Here is a 17,117-nt window from a genome sequence, read left to right on the forward strand (position 1 = left end):
CACTATACTAGCCAGTTAAGTGCAATGATACAAAGGGGATAGAATTTGTTGTTTGAACTGCAATCTCTTATTCCTCACTGGAGGCTGCAAAATAACTTTTAAGCTGTTCATTGCCAGGATTTGCAGTAAGAAAAGCAGTGTACACCTGATTCCTCCTATACTGTAATTTGATTTCAGTTCTAATAGAACCATAGAATCACAGAAATGTTTGGGTTGGAAGGGACCTTAAACCCTATCCAGTTCTAACACCCTGCCATGGGCAGGGACACCTTTCACTATCCCAATATGCCCCAAACCCCATCCAACCTGACCTTGGACACTTCCAGGGATTTCTGGGCAACCTGTGCCAGGGCATCACCACTATCACAAGCAATAATATTTTCACAATATCTGGTTTAAATCTGCCCTCTTCCATTTACTCATTAACGTTATTAAAAAGGTACAGGCTTGGAATAAACAGGTGCTACTCAAAACAGAAAGGACTTAGCTTGATGGGCAGTGGAATTTTTAAGTGAAAAATGAGGTTAGACTGTTAACAGCTTAGGAAAGAGCTGACTATTAAATCATATAAATTATATGTAAGGATCATAGAAACACCTAAGTTATGCTGTATTTCGGTTAAATTGGTGTAGTAAGGAAATTCAGACAGCCTTGCCATTACTAATTCATTATGATCTATTATCAAATCACTCAGCATGACCTTTAGTAATTGAACATCCCCATGTCTGGAAAAGAGAAGAGATTGTGAAAAACGTGATGACAAATACACACTGAGATTGAATTCATGTTATGGTTGAGAAATTTGCAAGTACTTGGCAAAAGCTGAGGAACTGAAATTTTTTATATAGATTTCCCTTACTCTACTATAACAGGAAATCACTGTCAAGTGATACGGGGCAATCAGAAGATCATCACTTAAAAACACATTAACTCCAATGGAGATTGTTGAAATAGAAACCAAGTTTCTCTATTGCTGCCACACAATAGATATTTCCCACTACTGTCTATGTAAATACTTAGATTAAATCCTAGTGAATCATTGATCTAGGGTATTTAAATACATCTTCAGTGGAACACTATGGATTTTATGATTATATGATTTTAGACTTTCAGGAAATGTCCAGAATAATGGGCCTGAATCAGACATCTGGAATTAAAAAAAAAATCTGTGAGGATAAGTTAAATTTTATGCATAACTCTAAGTGGGATCGTTATAATAGAAATTGGAATTTAACTTCTAATCAAACTCTTGCACAGGTAACATTTTAAAAACATAGCAAAAAATTTACAGTTAACATTTATTTACCAAAATAAACTGCACTGCTAATCACCCTAATCTACCCACCATACTTTCTGACCTTGCATCTACTTCTCTAGTTTAGGAATAGATCAAGTATCACAATAATTATTTATATCAATGAATATATAAACAATACACAGACAGACTACCATAGAAGCATTAGTACTATTTCAAAAATGTAAACACAAAAGGGGTGTGGGAGTATGGGGTGTGTGTAAAAAAAATCCATACCCACATAATTAAAACTTACAGTAATTGGAGCATTCTTCAAATCAAGTATACAATGAGCTGCAAGCTCAGTGCAGTTTACTTTCAGAGAAAAATGAGCTAATTCCAGAATCAAAGGAATCCTTCAAAAATGCAAAAAAAAAAATCATTTAGAGAATTTTATATTGCTCTTCCATGAAATTAAAAAAACACTCTTTGAAAGTAACTGTGCAATATATCTGAAAACCTTAGAGTTATAGTAATATTAGAGGAATTATTATTATAACTATCATTATTATAATTATGCTAGTCATGCTCACAGTTAACAAGGAAAAAAGAAAGAGTTCAAAGTTGGCTACATGAAAAATACAAAAGTTAATCTGTTTATGGAAAATAATTAGCATACTCCTATGCAGCCTGCACAAACAATCCCTGAAGAAGACAAGAAATACAGAATGAAATGCATGAAGCACAGACATGGTGGAGTAAGAAACTTCAGATTGCAGAAAAATTCCAGAAAATTTTGGAAATACAATTCAATGAACTGGCACACAAAGCAGTTAAATCCATCAGTTTGCTACCTAGGAACTAAGAACACAGCCACAGAGATGGAGACTATGTTCTAACTGTTTGGATGTCTGTAAATAACCAGATGAGCATAGTCTACTGTCTGGAACAGGAGAAGTGATGAGATACTTGAATATTGTCAAAGAGTGTTTATTTTAACAAGTAAAAATATAGTATTACTTCCATATGTAACAGCTGGGATGTAACTACTGCAACAGTGGTCAGTAACTACTGGAATAGTGGTCAAACTTATGCTGAAAAGTTGGGAAGGGCCTCAGGAAAAGTTAAAAAATAACTACAGTCTGAAAAGTATGCATCCATTTTAAGACCTTTTAAAAATCTCATTTTATCAATAAGAAATTATTATGTAAATATTTAATTTTGCTATACAAACAGCTGTATGGAAAAAAAATCTTTAATCTTGGGTTCTGTCATAAAGCCAAATAGGATTTTGTCCTTTTTTAAGATGACCTATGTGTTAACACAACACAAAAAGCTAAGAGTTCAATCTCTGCAAGTTCATCAGGAATTTTGACAGACTTCAATGGACACAGGAACAGCTTTATCATCAATCTCCAGGGGGGTACGATAAATAAAACTCACTTCACATTGAGAAGCGATGCTGGAGGTACATCATATTGTTTCAAAAGCACATATATAGAATTCAGATTTGCAGTGGCATCACTTGGAAATACATTTGTGTCCCACTGCCTGCAACATATGAGGAATTGGGTCATAATTTTTCATGAGAAATGTAATTGCATTAAAAATTTGAAATAACTCTCCTAACTTCAGAATGGATGGCTTTTATGCCAAGGTATCAGTGGGCTACCTGGATACTGAAATATCAAGAAAAAAAAGTCAATAAAACCTAACTTCAGAATGTGAGTTAATATTTCAGACAGTAAATTTTATTTCAGAACAACAACAAAAAAAAAGTGTGCAAGACTCCTTTCCCATAATGTCAGTATAAATTAATCCACTCTTACTAAGAAAAGAATCAATATTTTTAAAATGAGGAAATCTTGAGACACTGGAAAAAAAATTACATGAAATTTTGTTATGAAGTCTAATTTTCAAATTTTTCTTATACCTTTAAAATCGAAAGAGTTTAAAAAGCATTATGCTCCATTGTATGTACATTGTATTTTAGGTGATTTCCCCATTTCACCTTTCCTTTCTGGTACAAAGCTTGGGGATGGAACTGGAGTCCATTTGATATTAAAATATCTTTCAGACTCCTAAATTCTTTCTCCTTGCAATACCTGTACAACACACTAATCCCTACATTCCCAAAGAGCTAGCTCGCTTTTTTGATGAGGCTGTTTAAACAGACCTGACTGTTACTACCCAAACTGTCATAATGATTTTATTCTTGAGGAATTAAACTCTGCAGTTGATTTTTTTCTACAAGCATATGGGATCCCTGAACCTGATCCTACCTCTGTAATATGCAGCATCAAAGTACAAGTGTAAGGATACATTTTCATACTTACAGCTTTAACACCTGCATTTTATAAGTAACCAAAAGATGAATGGAATTTTGTATTTCCTTCTCTACCTGAGAAATATCCATTAGTTTGTGATACACCTATAAAATAAAAATTTAATTATTATTTGATTAAATAAGCAAAGGACCAACACTCAACAGGGCTAGAATAAAGCAGGTATTTGACTGTTTTCATGGACTTTAGGGGCAATGTGGCTACTAAGATAATCTATGCTGTTCTGCATAGTTAATACAAAGATCACCCAGTAGAGTTATATTGACCTTCCAAGATCAGAACTATAAATGTGGAACTACCTTCTGAGTTAGAATCATAATTAATGCATTTTTAATACCTTGTGATAGAACTCATTCTGAAATCATCTCATCTGGCTAAGACAAACAAGCCAAATTAAATTTTATCTATACCTATAGATTATAGGCAGGGAAAAAATATTATTAAGACATTTCAATAAACTGCAGCTACTTCAATTTAGCTGTAGACTTACACATTAATAGTATGCAGATAATTTCTTTTAACTCACACTGACTGCCCACAACTATCAAAACTGATTACTTAAGCTGTACCGGAACACTAAGTTTTGCAGGACTCCAGTATGCTGCTACTAAAGCACTCAATAGCTTGGAACATACTTCTGTAGCCCAAGCACAGTTTTAGACCTACTTCATTCTTCTCTTTAAGGACAATGTCAAACAGGTCTGCTCAATAATTCTTATCAAAAATACAAAAGCAATTTCAAGCTTGCCCCAGGGTAATTGCTTCATTGTTATCACATCTCTGGAGTGCTGCATATTGGTTCTCATGATTCAAATGTTAGAGAAATTTGTAATATAAACATACACTTTTGGAATGCAGTGTTTGGGGCATAGACAGAAAAAGACAACAGACCGTGTAGTAGAATGAAAGAAAATATGCCTGCACACAATTTTCAAATTTTATTTGCCTCTTTCTGCTTTTGCCACGTTTGTCTTCACCCTCATATTTCCTAAATTAAGGGCATGCAATAAATGTGAACTATTGTCATATCCTCCAATTTCCAGAATTATTTATAGGGTTCAAGCTGAATCACTGAAGTATTTATCAGCATGAGAAATACTGAACAGATATTAAACATGCCCTTAGTGGCATAAGTCAGGTGCTCTTACTGCACCTTCTTTTTCAATAGTAATTAATCCCAAACAGAATTTTTAGGGTTAGCCACAGCTATTCCCATTATATTATGATGTGTCAAAAGAACAAGGAGCAGTAGGGAGCTCTTTAGCTTATAATATCAAAAATATACAATTAGTGAAAATCTCAGCATAGCTACAGAATAGTTTGGTAGATCACAAAATTTAAATGAAGAAAACATCTTATATAACAATTATAACTATGATGTTATGAAACGTAGAGAGAGCTCCTGTCTTAATGGGAATTTAAAATATTTTTCATAATTACCATTAAAGAAAATATTTGAGAGTATTTATCTGGAACATTTTCCTTAATAAAGAGTGCTGCAGTAGATGAAAACTCTTTTGCTTCTTCCAGCTTTGAAGCATCAAGGAAGCACTCAAGTAAATTTCTGCAGATCAAATAAATGTTTGTATTAAATATTTATTAACACTTTCCAAAATAATCCTTAGATATATTTTTTAACACTCTTTGTATTCAAGGTACCACTTCTAAATGCAGTACAAGCAGTTAGGGCTATAAAGCATTGACTCAACACGGAAGAGACCCTCTAATTTCTACGTTTTTGCTTCTTCCAGATATATACACATATTTGATGCAGATCACAATAAGAATATTGCATAATTTGGAGTTTTTTTGTGAAAACTTTTCTCAACAAGAAAACTGGAATTAAAAATATTAATTATTTTAAAGTGCATACACTTTGCAAAAACATTTCTGTGAGACATATTCTACAGTTCTCCCTTAACTACTGGAAAGGCTAATATTTCAAAGCCATTTTGCAAAAGAAAACTATTCACACTGGAAACAGCAATATATCTACTGGATTTTCTATACTTTATCTGATTTGACTGAAAAAGAGCCTGTGACTCCACAACATAAATTAACAACAACAATAATAATAATTTAAAAAATTTTAGGAATAAATACAACTTGAAAAAAAACCCAAAAAAACATTACAACCAATACAACCATTAGTTTTATAACACGAACACACCGTGTGCATTTATTTGTTTTGATCAATACCCCAGCAAGAGTTGGATACCAGAAAACTGCATGCATGGTATTCCAGATAGTCCTTAGCACAACCCTCGGAATGTTTTGTTACTTCCCTCCAGTTTCAGTTTATAAAGAAAATGCTACATAGCAATAAACCACAGTCACAGACCACAAAACCAGAAAAGTTCACAAAGAGAAAGGGAAAAAACTATGGTAGGAGTGCAAAAGGAACTGCAATCAGTCTGTTAAATAGTAGATCAAGACATCTCTGCCAAAAGGTTGTGGGACCTTGAAAAATTACATAGACACTACTGCTTTTGCACATAAAACTGTTTTTTCAGTACAGTTATTTCAAGGTTTATGCTCCAGCTTTGCTCAGGAAATGTGAGAATGGCAATACATTGATATTTATACACCATTTATTTCCAATTACTATCAATGACTCAAACACTACATCAAAAATGACTGTGAAACTTCAGATCCAATCTAGGGCACTGCTGTCTCCATCACTAAAACTTCAATCTTAACGTAAATATAGAAATGAAGCACCTTTTTATGTTCAGTATATTTATGTCTCTTTAAAAAGTTATTCATTAAGCTTTTCACAATAAATACATCTACAACATTACCAGTGAAATATACCTTATTAAAGGCTACCTCAGGTAGCAGTCCCAAAAGGATTACAGAATGCTCATATGAAAAAATACAATTCAACTTACATCATGAGTTCTGCTCGCCATTCATTGTCTTTCTCTTCAATTTGGTTTAATGCTGTAACAATCCGTGAAAGGCTGGGAATAAGGCAATAGCGGAATCCAGGCTTAAGAAACGGCCTCACAAGTTGCCAATAAAGAACTGAGGTGTTATATACCAAAAAAAAATACCTGAAAAAACAAGAATGAAAAAAAATTTAGTATTTCATGAACTTGAATAAACATAAAATTACAGCTTGAGTACTGTAAGACACTTCTAAGGAGTTAAAAAGTGCAACTTTTACTTTTCATTGGAGGCAATCTTAAGAACTGAGAAGACAAGTACAGAACAAGAAGAGTAAGGTAACTCTTGTAACTATACTCTACTCAATAATTAACCACTTAAAAATAAGCTAACATATTGTTTTCATTCTATAGATCATAACTATAAAAGGGTAAGAAATTATGAGATAACTAACAGCTTTAAACAGGACTTTTCATCCTGTCAATGTAAGACTGCGGTATCCTTATGTTGTTACAGCACACATAGCATTTTGTAACAGAATTTACAAAATGGAAGGAAAAATCTAAAGGAAAAACCCGAACAACACAACTCCATGCTATCTAATGAAAATCAAGACAAACAGTTGAAAAGAGATAAGTAGCATTTCCTAGGATTTAGAGTTAATCAGTAGGGCCTACCTTCTTTCATGGGTTGCAAAATCTATTGCCTTCATAAAAAACAGCACAAACTTTTCAAACTCTTCCTAGAACAGAACAAAGAAAAGCTAGTGCAATTTGAATATAGATTTTATAAATCAGTAGATTATTTTCCTATTTCAATATGAATATATTTAATAAATTTTCTTTTCAGACCAATCTCAACTAAAATATACCACCAGAATAAGTTGTTGCTATAGAAACAGAATAACTAAAAACTGATTGATAGTCTATTTATATGCTTTCCTGATTTTAAATTTTAAGACTCTATTTTCAGCTTACTTTATTTCTGCCAAATATTAATTATCAGGACTGGAATGTTCCAAAACTACAAAGCTGCATACTTTTTAAGCTTTCAGCAAAGAAAGTTCAGAAATATCCGAGAGCAAATCCAGCAGGGAAAAATGTCATATTCATTTATCCCATTAAAAATCTTGAGGAATTATTTTCTTTAAAAGGGTTCCAACATGAATTTGTCAACAGAAAATTGTGACAGGCATGCCCTTTTTATCATTAAAGGAGCTGGCAACCAGCTCTTCAGAGGAGGAGCTAGGCATCCCGGTGGACACAAGTCGAACACCAGCCAGCAGTGCTCCCTTGCTGCCAAATGGGCTGACCGTGCCCAGGGATGCCTTAGGAGGAGTGCAGCCAGCAGGAGGGCCACAAAGAAAGGATGCGACCTTCTATTCAGCATTGGTGAGGCCACATCAGGAGCACTGTTCCCAGTGCTGGGCTCCTCAGCAGGAGAGAGACATGGTTGCTGTGGACAGTCCAAGACGGGGCTGATAAGGTCAAGAAAGAACAGAAGTATACCTTCTATGGTGAAAGACAGAGAGCTGAGACTGTTGAGCCTGAAGAAGGCAGCTCAGGGAAGATCTCATTAGTATGTACAAATCCCTGAAGGCAGAGTGGAAAGAAGATGGGTGAAATAGCATTATAAAAGGATTTTTGAAAGTGTAGAAGGACGCAGCACAAATAGGAAATCCAACGTGGAGCTGGATGAGCAGGAACGGGATTACACCAGAGGGAGTCTCTACAGTATGCTAGAAAAGAGAAACTAAACCCTCCAAGATAACTGGGACTGACTTACTGGGCTCTGGGGTGGCATAAGAAGGGTACTGAGCAATAAATGGGAACTGCCTAGATAAAGAGAAAAACAGAGATTAAATATGTACTAAAGTTGAGAAGTTCTACTTGGCCCTTAAGAACACAAGCATCTTAATTAAGAAGGATTCCTTAGGATGGAAATCAAAATAAGGACAATTTTATCTTTTCCCAGTGAATGATGATTACTTAGTCACAGAGCATGAGATATTTCTTATACTTTCATAAATTATTAACACAGCAGTGAAAAAACTTTACAACTGATGTGAAGTGTATCTTAAATGACCATTACAACAAATGACACAAGGAACCAAGCCAAGAATGTACAATCTGAGACCATTTTTTTCTTCAAAGAAGTTAGCAAAAGCCAAGATGAAAACAGCAAATATTGATCGAGATTCACAAAACATAACAGAATAAAGTGTTAATTTAGAAACATAACAGGACATAGGACGTTTCAAACATGCATTGAGTTTTAAAGTGACCATTGACCAGGTATTCTGCACATGTGGTCATAGAAGAAAGACAATACAGAAAATGTAACAGTGGAAAGATTCTAGCTTGAAAGTTAATTCAAACACATTATTCAAAGAAACTACTAAAATTTTTCTCAGCTATATTTGTGAACACAAGTAACACAAACGATGAGCTACAAAGATGGTGAAGGCCCAGTGGGGAAGCCATATAAGGACTGGCTGAGGTCCCTTGATTTGTTCAGCCTGCTGGAGTCTGAGGGGAGATCTCATTGCACTCTGCAGCTTCCTCCTCAGAGACAGTGGAGGGGCAGCACCGACTGCTGCTCTCTGTGACCATGGACAGGACCCAAGGGAACCACTGGAGCTGTGTCAGGAAAGGCTGGATATCAGGAAAAGGTTCTTCTCCCAGAAGATGGTTGGGCACTGCCCAGGCTCCCCTAAGCAGTGGTCATGGCCCCAAGGCTGACAAAGCTCAAGGAGCATTTGAATAACTCTCTCAGGCACAGGGTTGGATTTTTGGGGTAGTCCTGTGCAGAGCCAGGAGTTGGACTTTGATGATTCTTGTGGGTCCCCTCCAAGTCAGAATACTCTATGATTAAAAAAATCTGTTAAAGCTATTTTGGGGGCCTAGATACCATTTACAGATGATCAAAGCTGACTGATCACAGTACAAGGACAAGTGAAATACTGAAGACAGAAAACAGATTCCACTCCATTTTAAAAGCAGCACGGGATAAAAACTACTTTTCATATAGAGGGAATTGTAACACTTCAAAGCAATACACAGAAGCAGAAGTATCCTGCTGAATTGCTACCATCTCTCATTGCAAAAAGCCACATGCAAGTACTACATGAACATGTTACTGATGTATACTGATTATATAAATAAATGAGTGCTGAAAGTACACTGCCACAGAAATGAACTGTACAACTTCTCTGAGGGCTTCCTCAGTCCTCCACTTCCCACAATCCTATTAAATGCTTCCCAAATAAAATCAGTGATTATTTTAACAGTTACAGCTAATTTGATCTGAACTTACCACATTTAAGTAAAAAGTTAAGAGGGTGACTTAAAACAATCAACCACCTGAAAAATTTTACAGGTGTTTTTTATTTTGTCTTCTCTAAAATATTTGAAGTATTAGTCTGATTCAGATGGTAAGTTTTGTTCTCTCACAAATTACTTGTTAATATATTTCCTTGGATTTTTTGCACCATCCTGATTGTCCTTGTATATTTTAAATTACTTAAAGCAACACATAAAAACCTAGGAATAAATACCTGTAAAATCAGGCTTAATATAGAGCAACCATCATGATTTCTTACCAAATTATCTGTTGAGAGTGGAGCATGCAACTGGCCTTGGCACAAATATGCTCTGCCAAGAAACTGGTTCACAGGAAATCTTCCTTTAAAATACATCTGTAGACAATCACTGCTAATTTCCAGATATCCCAGCTAAAACCCAAAAAAAGGGCATTTCAATGTTTTAAAAATGGCAACAAATAATTAAAAATTGTTCGCTTTTTAAAATGCATGTCTAATCAAGGGTAACATCTAACTCCATACCAGTATGTAAGCAATATTCCATAGAGATGCATACCAGTTGTGGTATAAGCCTATTACTATTTATTAAAGGCATAGTTTTGTCATTCCAAATGTATTTGATAACAAAAGCTTCTTTATTTAACAAAGCTTCTCATTTAGTCATAGAATTGCTTACAGTATCAAAAAATGTTTCTGTTTTAAACACAATTGCTAACATAAAGACAAAATTCTTAAGAGAATAATGGTTTGTTTTTGGTTTTTTTAAGAAGGCAGGATTTGTCAGTGCTACATCTCAATTTTCAGACCACAGATTTTGACTGGATTGAAGTTTGGGGGAATTTACTGCAAACTCTGTCTGCTTAAAACCCAATCACTTATGATCATAAATTGAATATTAACAAATACTTCAAAATTAAAAATCTCAACCATATTTTATAGACGTCATTTCAATTAGCAACAGCCTTTCATCATAGGAATGGACCGGGGTTATGATTATTTTTATTAGGGTCCTTTTGCCTGGTACAGATGTTCACAAATGTATTTTCTTCAGTCATAACCAAATTACTTAATGCTTAATTTTTCATAACAAGAAAAAACAGGCATGGCAAACATTTTTGTATATATTATGGTACACTTTGCTAATTTGGATACAATTACAAAAATCACAAACCACAGAGTTTTAATGGAAAATGCATATTTAAACAATTGCTCTCCAAAACCAGAACGGTGTAATTCTGTCCTCAGGTACTTCTGAGATTTTTTAAATAGTAACTGTAACAGCTGTAAATACAGTACATCATATACATGTTTACATTTAATACAGATAAAAGGTCTAAATTACAAACCTGAAGCGCTTGTTCAGCACATAAAACATATAAATCGGTGCTGATGTTATCTGCTGAATCAAGTGTAAGTTGTCCTTCACTGGCTGATTTGATTAACTCGTAAGCATTCTTCAAAGCCTGAACATCTGAAATTAAAAAAGCAATAAAGAAGATTTTGTTTCCAGGTGTACTGACATGATTGCATTCAAATGAGCTACACGATATCCAGTCTCTCCTCTGCAGAAATAAATTAAGAATGTTTAAGGAAAATAACGTCACACACATGTTGTTCGAAGTTAGGCATAGTTCTAAGACGAAGCATTAACAACTCTCTTACTATTTAAAGTCACTAAAGTTAGCACATGAGGAAGATAATTTAGAAAACAGATTAGGACCAAGCTGTTTTCCTGTTTGAAGTCGGATTTTAATTTTACTTCTTTTTAAAGACGGTCGCGCGGTCGCAGCGGCCGGCCGCCCGCTCACCTCCTGCGCTCTCTGCGGCGAGCAGCCACTCCCTCACCGCCAGCTCCATCCCGCGGCTGGACGAGGCTCCGCCGCGAGTGGCGGGGGGCAGCTCTCAGCCGCGAGCGCGAGGCTTTTCCCGAGGTCCCGAACTCCCGCCCGGGCAGCGAGAGGCACGGCTGCAGGAGGTGCCTGCCAGACATCCGCAGGCTGCCCCTCGGCCGCTCGCGGCTCCCACAGCACGGGCGCGTAACCCGGCAGCGTTCCCACAACACAGGCGCGTATCCCGGCAGCGTTCCCACAACACACGTGGACCTGCCCTCCCTGCCTCCCTCCCTCTCGCCCTCCTCTCGCCTCTCGGCCCCGCTCGAGGGGCCGGGCGAGCCGGCAGAGCACCGCCCCGTCGGCCCCGGTGCGGCGGCGGGCGGGGGAGCTGTTAGGAAACTGCCGCGGCAACGGGCAGCTCCGAACGGGCACGGGCTCGAGCTGACACAGACAACGACTCAGGCCTTCCTGCAGATGAAAGTAGTGCTAAGAAATGCTGTAACTAGTAATTTTTGTCCCCGTGTTGAGAGCTTCTAGCCCGAAACGTTTCGAAATAAAGCATACACCACCTAAAGTAGAACAAAATGCCCAAGAACATTGGGACCACATCTGCCAGCTCAGGAAGAAGTCACAGGTGAGAGAACATAAGAAAAAAAAGAAAAAGAAGAAAGAAAAAGAAAAAGAAGAAAAAGAAAAAGAAAAAGAAAAAGAAAAAGAAAAAGAAAAAGAAAAAGAAAAAGAAAAAAAAGAACTTGCCTGACTGCACTGACATCAATACACCAAATGAAGTGTTTAGAGCCTCACCATTGCCCCTCAGCTACTGAATCATACCAGATTCTGTGAGGAAAATCATTGTTGCCATGAAGACAATTTAAAGTTTTACATACATAAATTCAATTTCAAACCTAAACCTTTGCACTTCGAACTAGGCTGCAACTCTCTACCAGTAGGCTGTTCCAGTACAAGGGTCTGTAAAGAATTCAGGAGTAGACCAATCCCTACCTGTACTACATAGCCCTTCCCTGGCCACAGTACCCATTTAAGTCATGTAACTGTCTTCTATGAATATCAACAAACAGAAACAAAACTAATCTGAAATTAGGCGGGCAAGGAAAAAACCCTATAGCAAACCTGTGTTGATTTCTGAAGCAGCAATATATTGGTCTTGTGTAATCATGTTAGATAATAACGACTTAGTGTTGCTTACTGTGATATATATATATACATGATGTTTGTACCCAAACTTTGTAACTCTTATTTGGCTATAGCCCAGACACTTCTGGATGTCTGTTGGCAGAATCACAGACTCAGGTAAGACTAGTGTCTCCTTATATACAAATGAGTACCTTAAAGCTCAACTGACTTCTGTAATGTAGATAATAGCCAAAATGGCAGCACCATAATATAGACATCTAAAATTTTTCTATTACTTATTCATCCTCATGAAATACCTGGGTGTTATGATCCAGTTTAAACCCAGAAGAGCAAAGAAAACTAAGTCTCTCAGTATAGAATAAAAAAACTTTGAAGGTACAAAATATATCCAGAAAATGTGACTAAAACCAAACAAGGTCAAATGTTGTTGCCAAAAATTTATATCTTTTATTTAATAGTAAAAGAGACAAAGAGAAAGAAAGATAAAACAAAGAAATAAAGAAAGAATTTTTCTGCATGAGGGTTGGGGGTGTGAAGAATGCATATTTCATGACTGGCTTTTTGCAAATATTACAATGAATATTATATGTGTGATGTTAGAAAGTTATGCTGTATTAATTCTCTTAAGTAGTCTGTTAAATATAGTTTTAGGTTCCAACATAATGTTAAAATAGAGACTATGTATGTGGGGGAAGTTTTTTTAGGAATGAGATACTCACTTTGAGGAACACCTAAATCTTCCAAAGGAGAGGAATTTATGGCTTCTTATCAGAAGAAGCTAATTTCTTCAGGCCTTGCTCAGACTGGAAGACTGCCAGGGGATTAAAGGAAACAGTTGACATACAACAGACAGAGTTTCTTGTTTTAAATAGAATGTATGCATAACCATGAAGGATATATGAATATGCAACAAGTGTATTGGTTTAAGGGTAATTCCTTTGTTCACAAGTCATGCTTTTCGTGACTTAGTGACTTAGCATCTGAGAGCCTCCAGATGTCCGTAATTCTTTGCCTTTTATTGTCTTGTAATTGTCCTAACTCTAAACTTTATTACTCTAATTGTATTATTATTTTTAACCATTTTATTATTATTAAACTTTTAAAATTTTAAAAACCAAGTGACTGGCGTTTTTCACAGGGGAACTGGGAGAGTATGACAGGGATTAGGTGGAATCATATGCTGAAGAGTGTAGAATCCCATGGATTCATATGGTTTTGGGCCAGGTGGGAACACCCATGTGCCTCCCGTGCAGAGGGCCAGTTTGACACTGTCCCTTGCAAGACTCTGGATTTGTTGCATCGTGCTGCAGTGCTCTGCTGCTGGGGACCCTTTTGGGGGGGCCTTTGATGGGCCATGACACCTCTTCTGCTGTCCTTCACATGGATGCCGCTTTTTCCCCAAGTGAAGGGGCCCTTCAGCTGGGCTCCTCTGCACAGTGCAGGATGGGTGGTCACTGTGCCTCTGACCAAAGGATTTTCCAACACAAACCCTTTTTCTTCCCACCCTTAGGTACCAGTGTCTGTGCGAAGCCTGGCAGCTGATAGCCCTGGGTCTGTGATCTCCACCCTGAAGGAGTTAAGCTTGTGCTTTGTGAATGTCCCCAGCCCTGAGTTGTTGCTTTATCTTATCTTCATCATCGAGCCCTGTAAAGTTTCAGTCAGGGCCCCATTCAGGGTGTGGTGGTCTTCTCTACAGCTTTTCTAGTACAGTTTTGCTAGAATAGGCAAAAGTATTTAATGAACATTTTAAAGTCATAAATTATAATATTACTGTCTCTGACACTGTGCTAAGAGTCTGGCTGTATTATCTCCAATTTCAATGGAAAATTACTGGCTGCTGTATAATGAAAAGTGGTCACATGGTTTGTGACTATCAAAAGATACTAATTATGTCATGGTGAAATGACAAGGAAAACATAGGAAGGAAACAAACAAGACCAAGTTAAAATCAATCATTTGAATTAATTTTTAAATTAACTGAAAGGAATTAAATCAAGGAACTGGATAAAGAAAAAAATAATAATTGTATATTTGGGTGATGGTTATATATCACCTCACTAAGCTTTCTAACTTTTCTAAAATCATAACCCAAGATAGAATGACTGGTATTCAAGTCTGAAAACTTAAGAAATAGGTATTTGTCCTCCCTCCTTTGTAGCAAATTTTGTTGTTATGCAACAGCAGTTCTGATCTCCTAATACTTTATAAAACAGAAACCAGGGGCAAATTGCTGGTAGCTTATTTTAAAGGGTCTGTGTCCTTTACTGTCACTAGAGTCACCTGTCTGTACAAATGAGAGATTAAAGTAGTAAGGTTAACCTATATAGTAAAAACTTTAAAAACAGAGCATCTCCTGTAAATGGTCAAAAGAAAGTGAACCATGGAGATTACAGTCCGCTTACATTCTGTAGGATTTATTTTATTTTCCTTGAAAAGATGAGATACTAGACAACGCCTGATTCCAGTCCTCCTTCAGGCAAGGTGAGTCTAGAGAGAAAGGAAATAGTACAGACCAAATACTCTCTAATGAGAATTATATAGATGTCAAAGGAACCATTGTTTTGCTCCATCTGCTTTTTTAGAGTAATTACTTCCTGATTCTTTTGCACTCTGGTTTGCAGGTTCAAACATCTCATTTTATGTATAATATGTTTGTCCTTCTTAGAGGGCTTTGATGCAGTGTACTTTTTTAATATGTAAGATAATACAAAAATGGTTTTCTGTAACATTTTCTCACTTCTTGCTCCTTTCTGTTCTGTCCTAAGGCAGCTTAAGGCCAACTTCATTATCTGTACTGTGGTTGCTGACCCTTCTCATTACATACCATGGAATTCATGTGTAACCCTGAGGAGACTAGACATTCAGAATCTGTTTATTTCCAAGCTGCATACTAATATAGAGCCAAAAAATGTACATACAAGACAATGAAGGGGAGAAACAAAAGGTTGCAAAGAGATTTAGACAAACTGAACGTATTATCTATAGACACCATGCATCTTACTCTCTTTGTTCAGAAATTGATTATGATCACATAACTTGTATTAATAAATTACTTTACATTATAAATTATATTAATAAAAGTTTAAATCAATCTGGTTTTAAGTTTAATCACTTGTTCCTAGAAAGCACTTATAACCAAATTACTGAAGCAGTTAATCTACTGAGGAGTGGGTGTATTTTATATAGAATTAAAGACAGCAAATGATAAGTAAATATCCAATGACACAATGCCTCCGTTGTCTGTGCTGTCCTTACTCGCCAAAATCTAATGGTTTAAGATATCTCTTCTCCATCTTGGCTTCTGATGAAAATCTAGTACACACTGAACATAGGAATGAAACTAGATCAGAACAAAGGCCTAGCCAGTGAGCTTTCCTTTGACAGAGATGAGCAGCAGAAGGCTAAGGAAGAGTTTCAAACAGGGTATTGCAATATTTCCAGAGTAAGGAGTCCCCGAAGCTTCCAACAGCTCAAAACCAGCACACCTGAGCAGGGCCTGTTACAATATCTGCATTTTTATGACCTTTGGCATGCTTCCTTTGATGAATTTGGATCATTTGACTCCTTGAACACATACTGACTTTTTAAACTCTACTATATTGTGCCGGTCAGATTCGGATGTTAGGTAGATATTGCATGAAAAAGAACCTCACAAAAAGTACCTCAAAAAATATTTCTATTTAAATTATACAACTGTAAAAGCCAAACTTTCCCGGGACTTATCTGTGTGGAATTTTAACTAAGCTCTGGCATTTGGGAAATTTTTTCTTGATGCCAAAATTAAGAATCTTCTCCCATCTGGTCCACTGTGTAGAAATCCTTGTGATACAAAGTCTAGAATTAGTGAAACACTGTGTTTTTACCTAGACAGCTCTGCAAACCAATTATACACTCTAACATAATGTAAAGCAGTGATTGCTTAGTGACCCACTCAACTTATAGATTTTAATATAAATTATAGAAATTATCACAGACCAGGGTATCTCATGTTGAACGTTAGACACAACTGCTCTTAACGCAATCATTATAACATAATATGAATTAATTGATGGTAGTTGATTTCTAGCAGCTGTCAACATAGAGTAGCTACAGTTGCTTGAACTCTTAAACAGGCTAGTTCAGGGGCGCGCCCGTCCCGCCCACCCCGGCCCCGCCCCGCCCGCCCCGCCCACCCCCGCCCACCCCGCCCACTCCGGCCCCGCCCCCCCCACCCCGGCCCGGCCCGGCCCACCCTGGCCCCGCCCACCCCGCCCACCCCCGCCCACCCCGCCCACCCCCGCCCACCCCGACCCCGCCCCGGCCCGGCCCGGCCCACCCCGACCCCGCCCCTTTCGGCCGCG

At 37.0% G+C, this 17,117-nt stretch overlaps 1 protein-coding gene across 1 annotated transcript in view; it reads right to left on the bottom strand.

Moving 5' to 3' along the window:
- CFAP46 (cilia and flagella associated protein 46) overlaps positions 1 to 11,827 on the bottom strand; it is a 66,884-nt gene extending 55,057 nt beyond the window's left edge. The window contains exons 1-9 of the mRNA XM_077784768.1: positions 11,599 to 11,827; positions 11,137 to 11,261; positions 10,070 to 10,201; positions 7,146 to 7,210; positions 6,471 to 6,635; positions 5,020 to 5,143; positions 3,571 to 3,665; positions 2,678 to 2,785; positions 1,551 to 1,650 (exon numbers count right to left, since the gene is read on the bottom strand). Of these exons, the coding sequence (XP_077640894.1) occupies positions 1,551 to 1,650; positions 2,678 to 2,785; positions 3,571 to 3,665; positions 5,020 to 5,143; positions 6,471 to 6,635; positions 7,146 to 7,210; positions 10,070 to 10,201; positions 11,137 to 11,261; positions 11,599 to 11,647 (963 nt within the window). The 5' untranslated portion in view covers positions 11,648 to 11,827. The remainder of the gene's footprint in view (positions 1 to 1,550; positions 1,651 to 2,677; positions 2,786 to 3,570; positions 3,666 to 5,019; positions 5,144 to 6,470; positions 6,636 to 7,145; positions 7,211 to 10,069; positions 10,202 to 11,136; positions 11,262 to 11,598) is intronic.
- Between the last annotated feature and the right edge of the window lie 5,290 nt (positions 11,828 to 17,117).

This window comes from Lonchura striata, chromosome 7 (genome assembly GCF_046129695.1).
Source record: "Lonchura striata isolate bLonStr1 chromosome 7, bLonStr1.mat, whole genome shotgun sequence".
Lineage (NCBI taxonomy): Eukaryota > Metazoa > Chordata > Aves > Passeriformes > Estrildidae > Lonchura > Lonchura striata.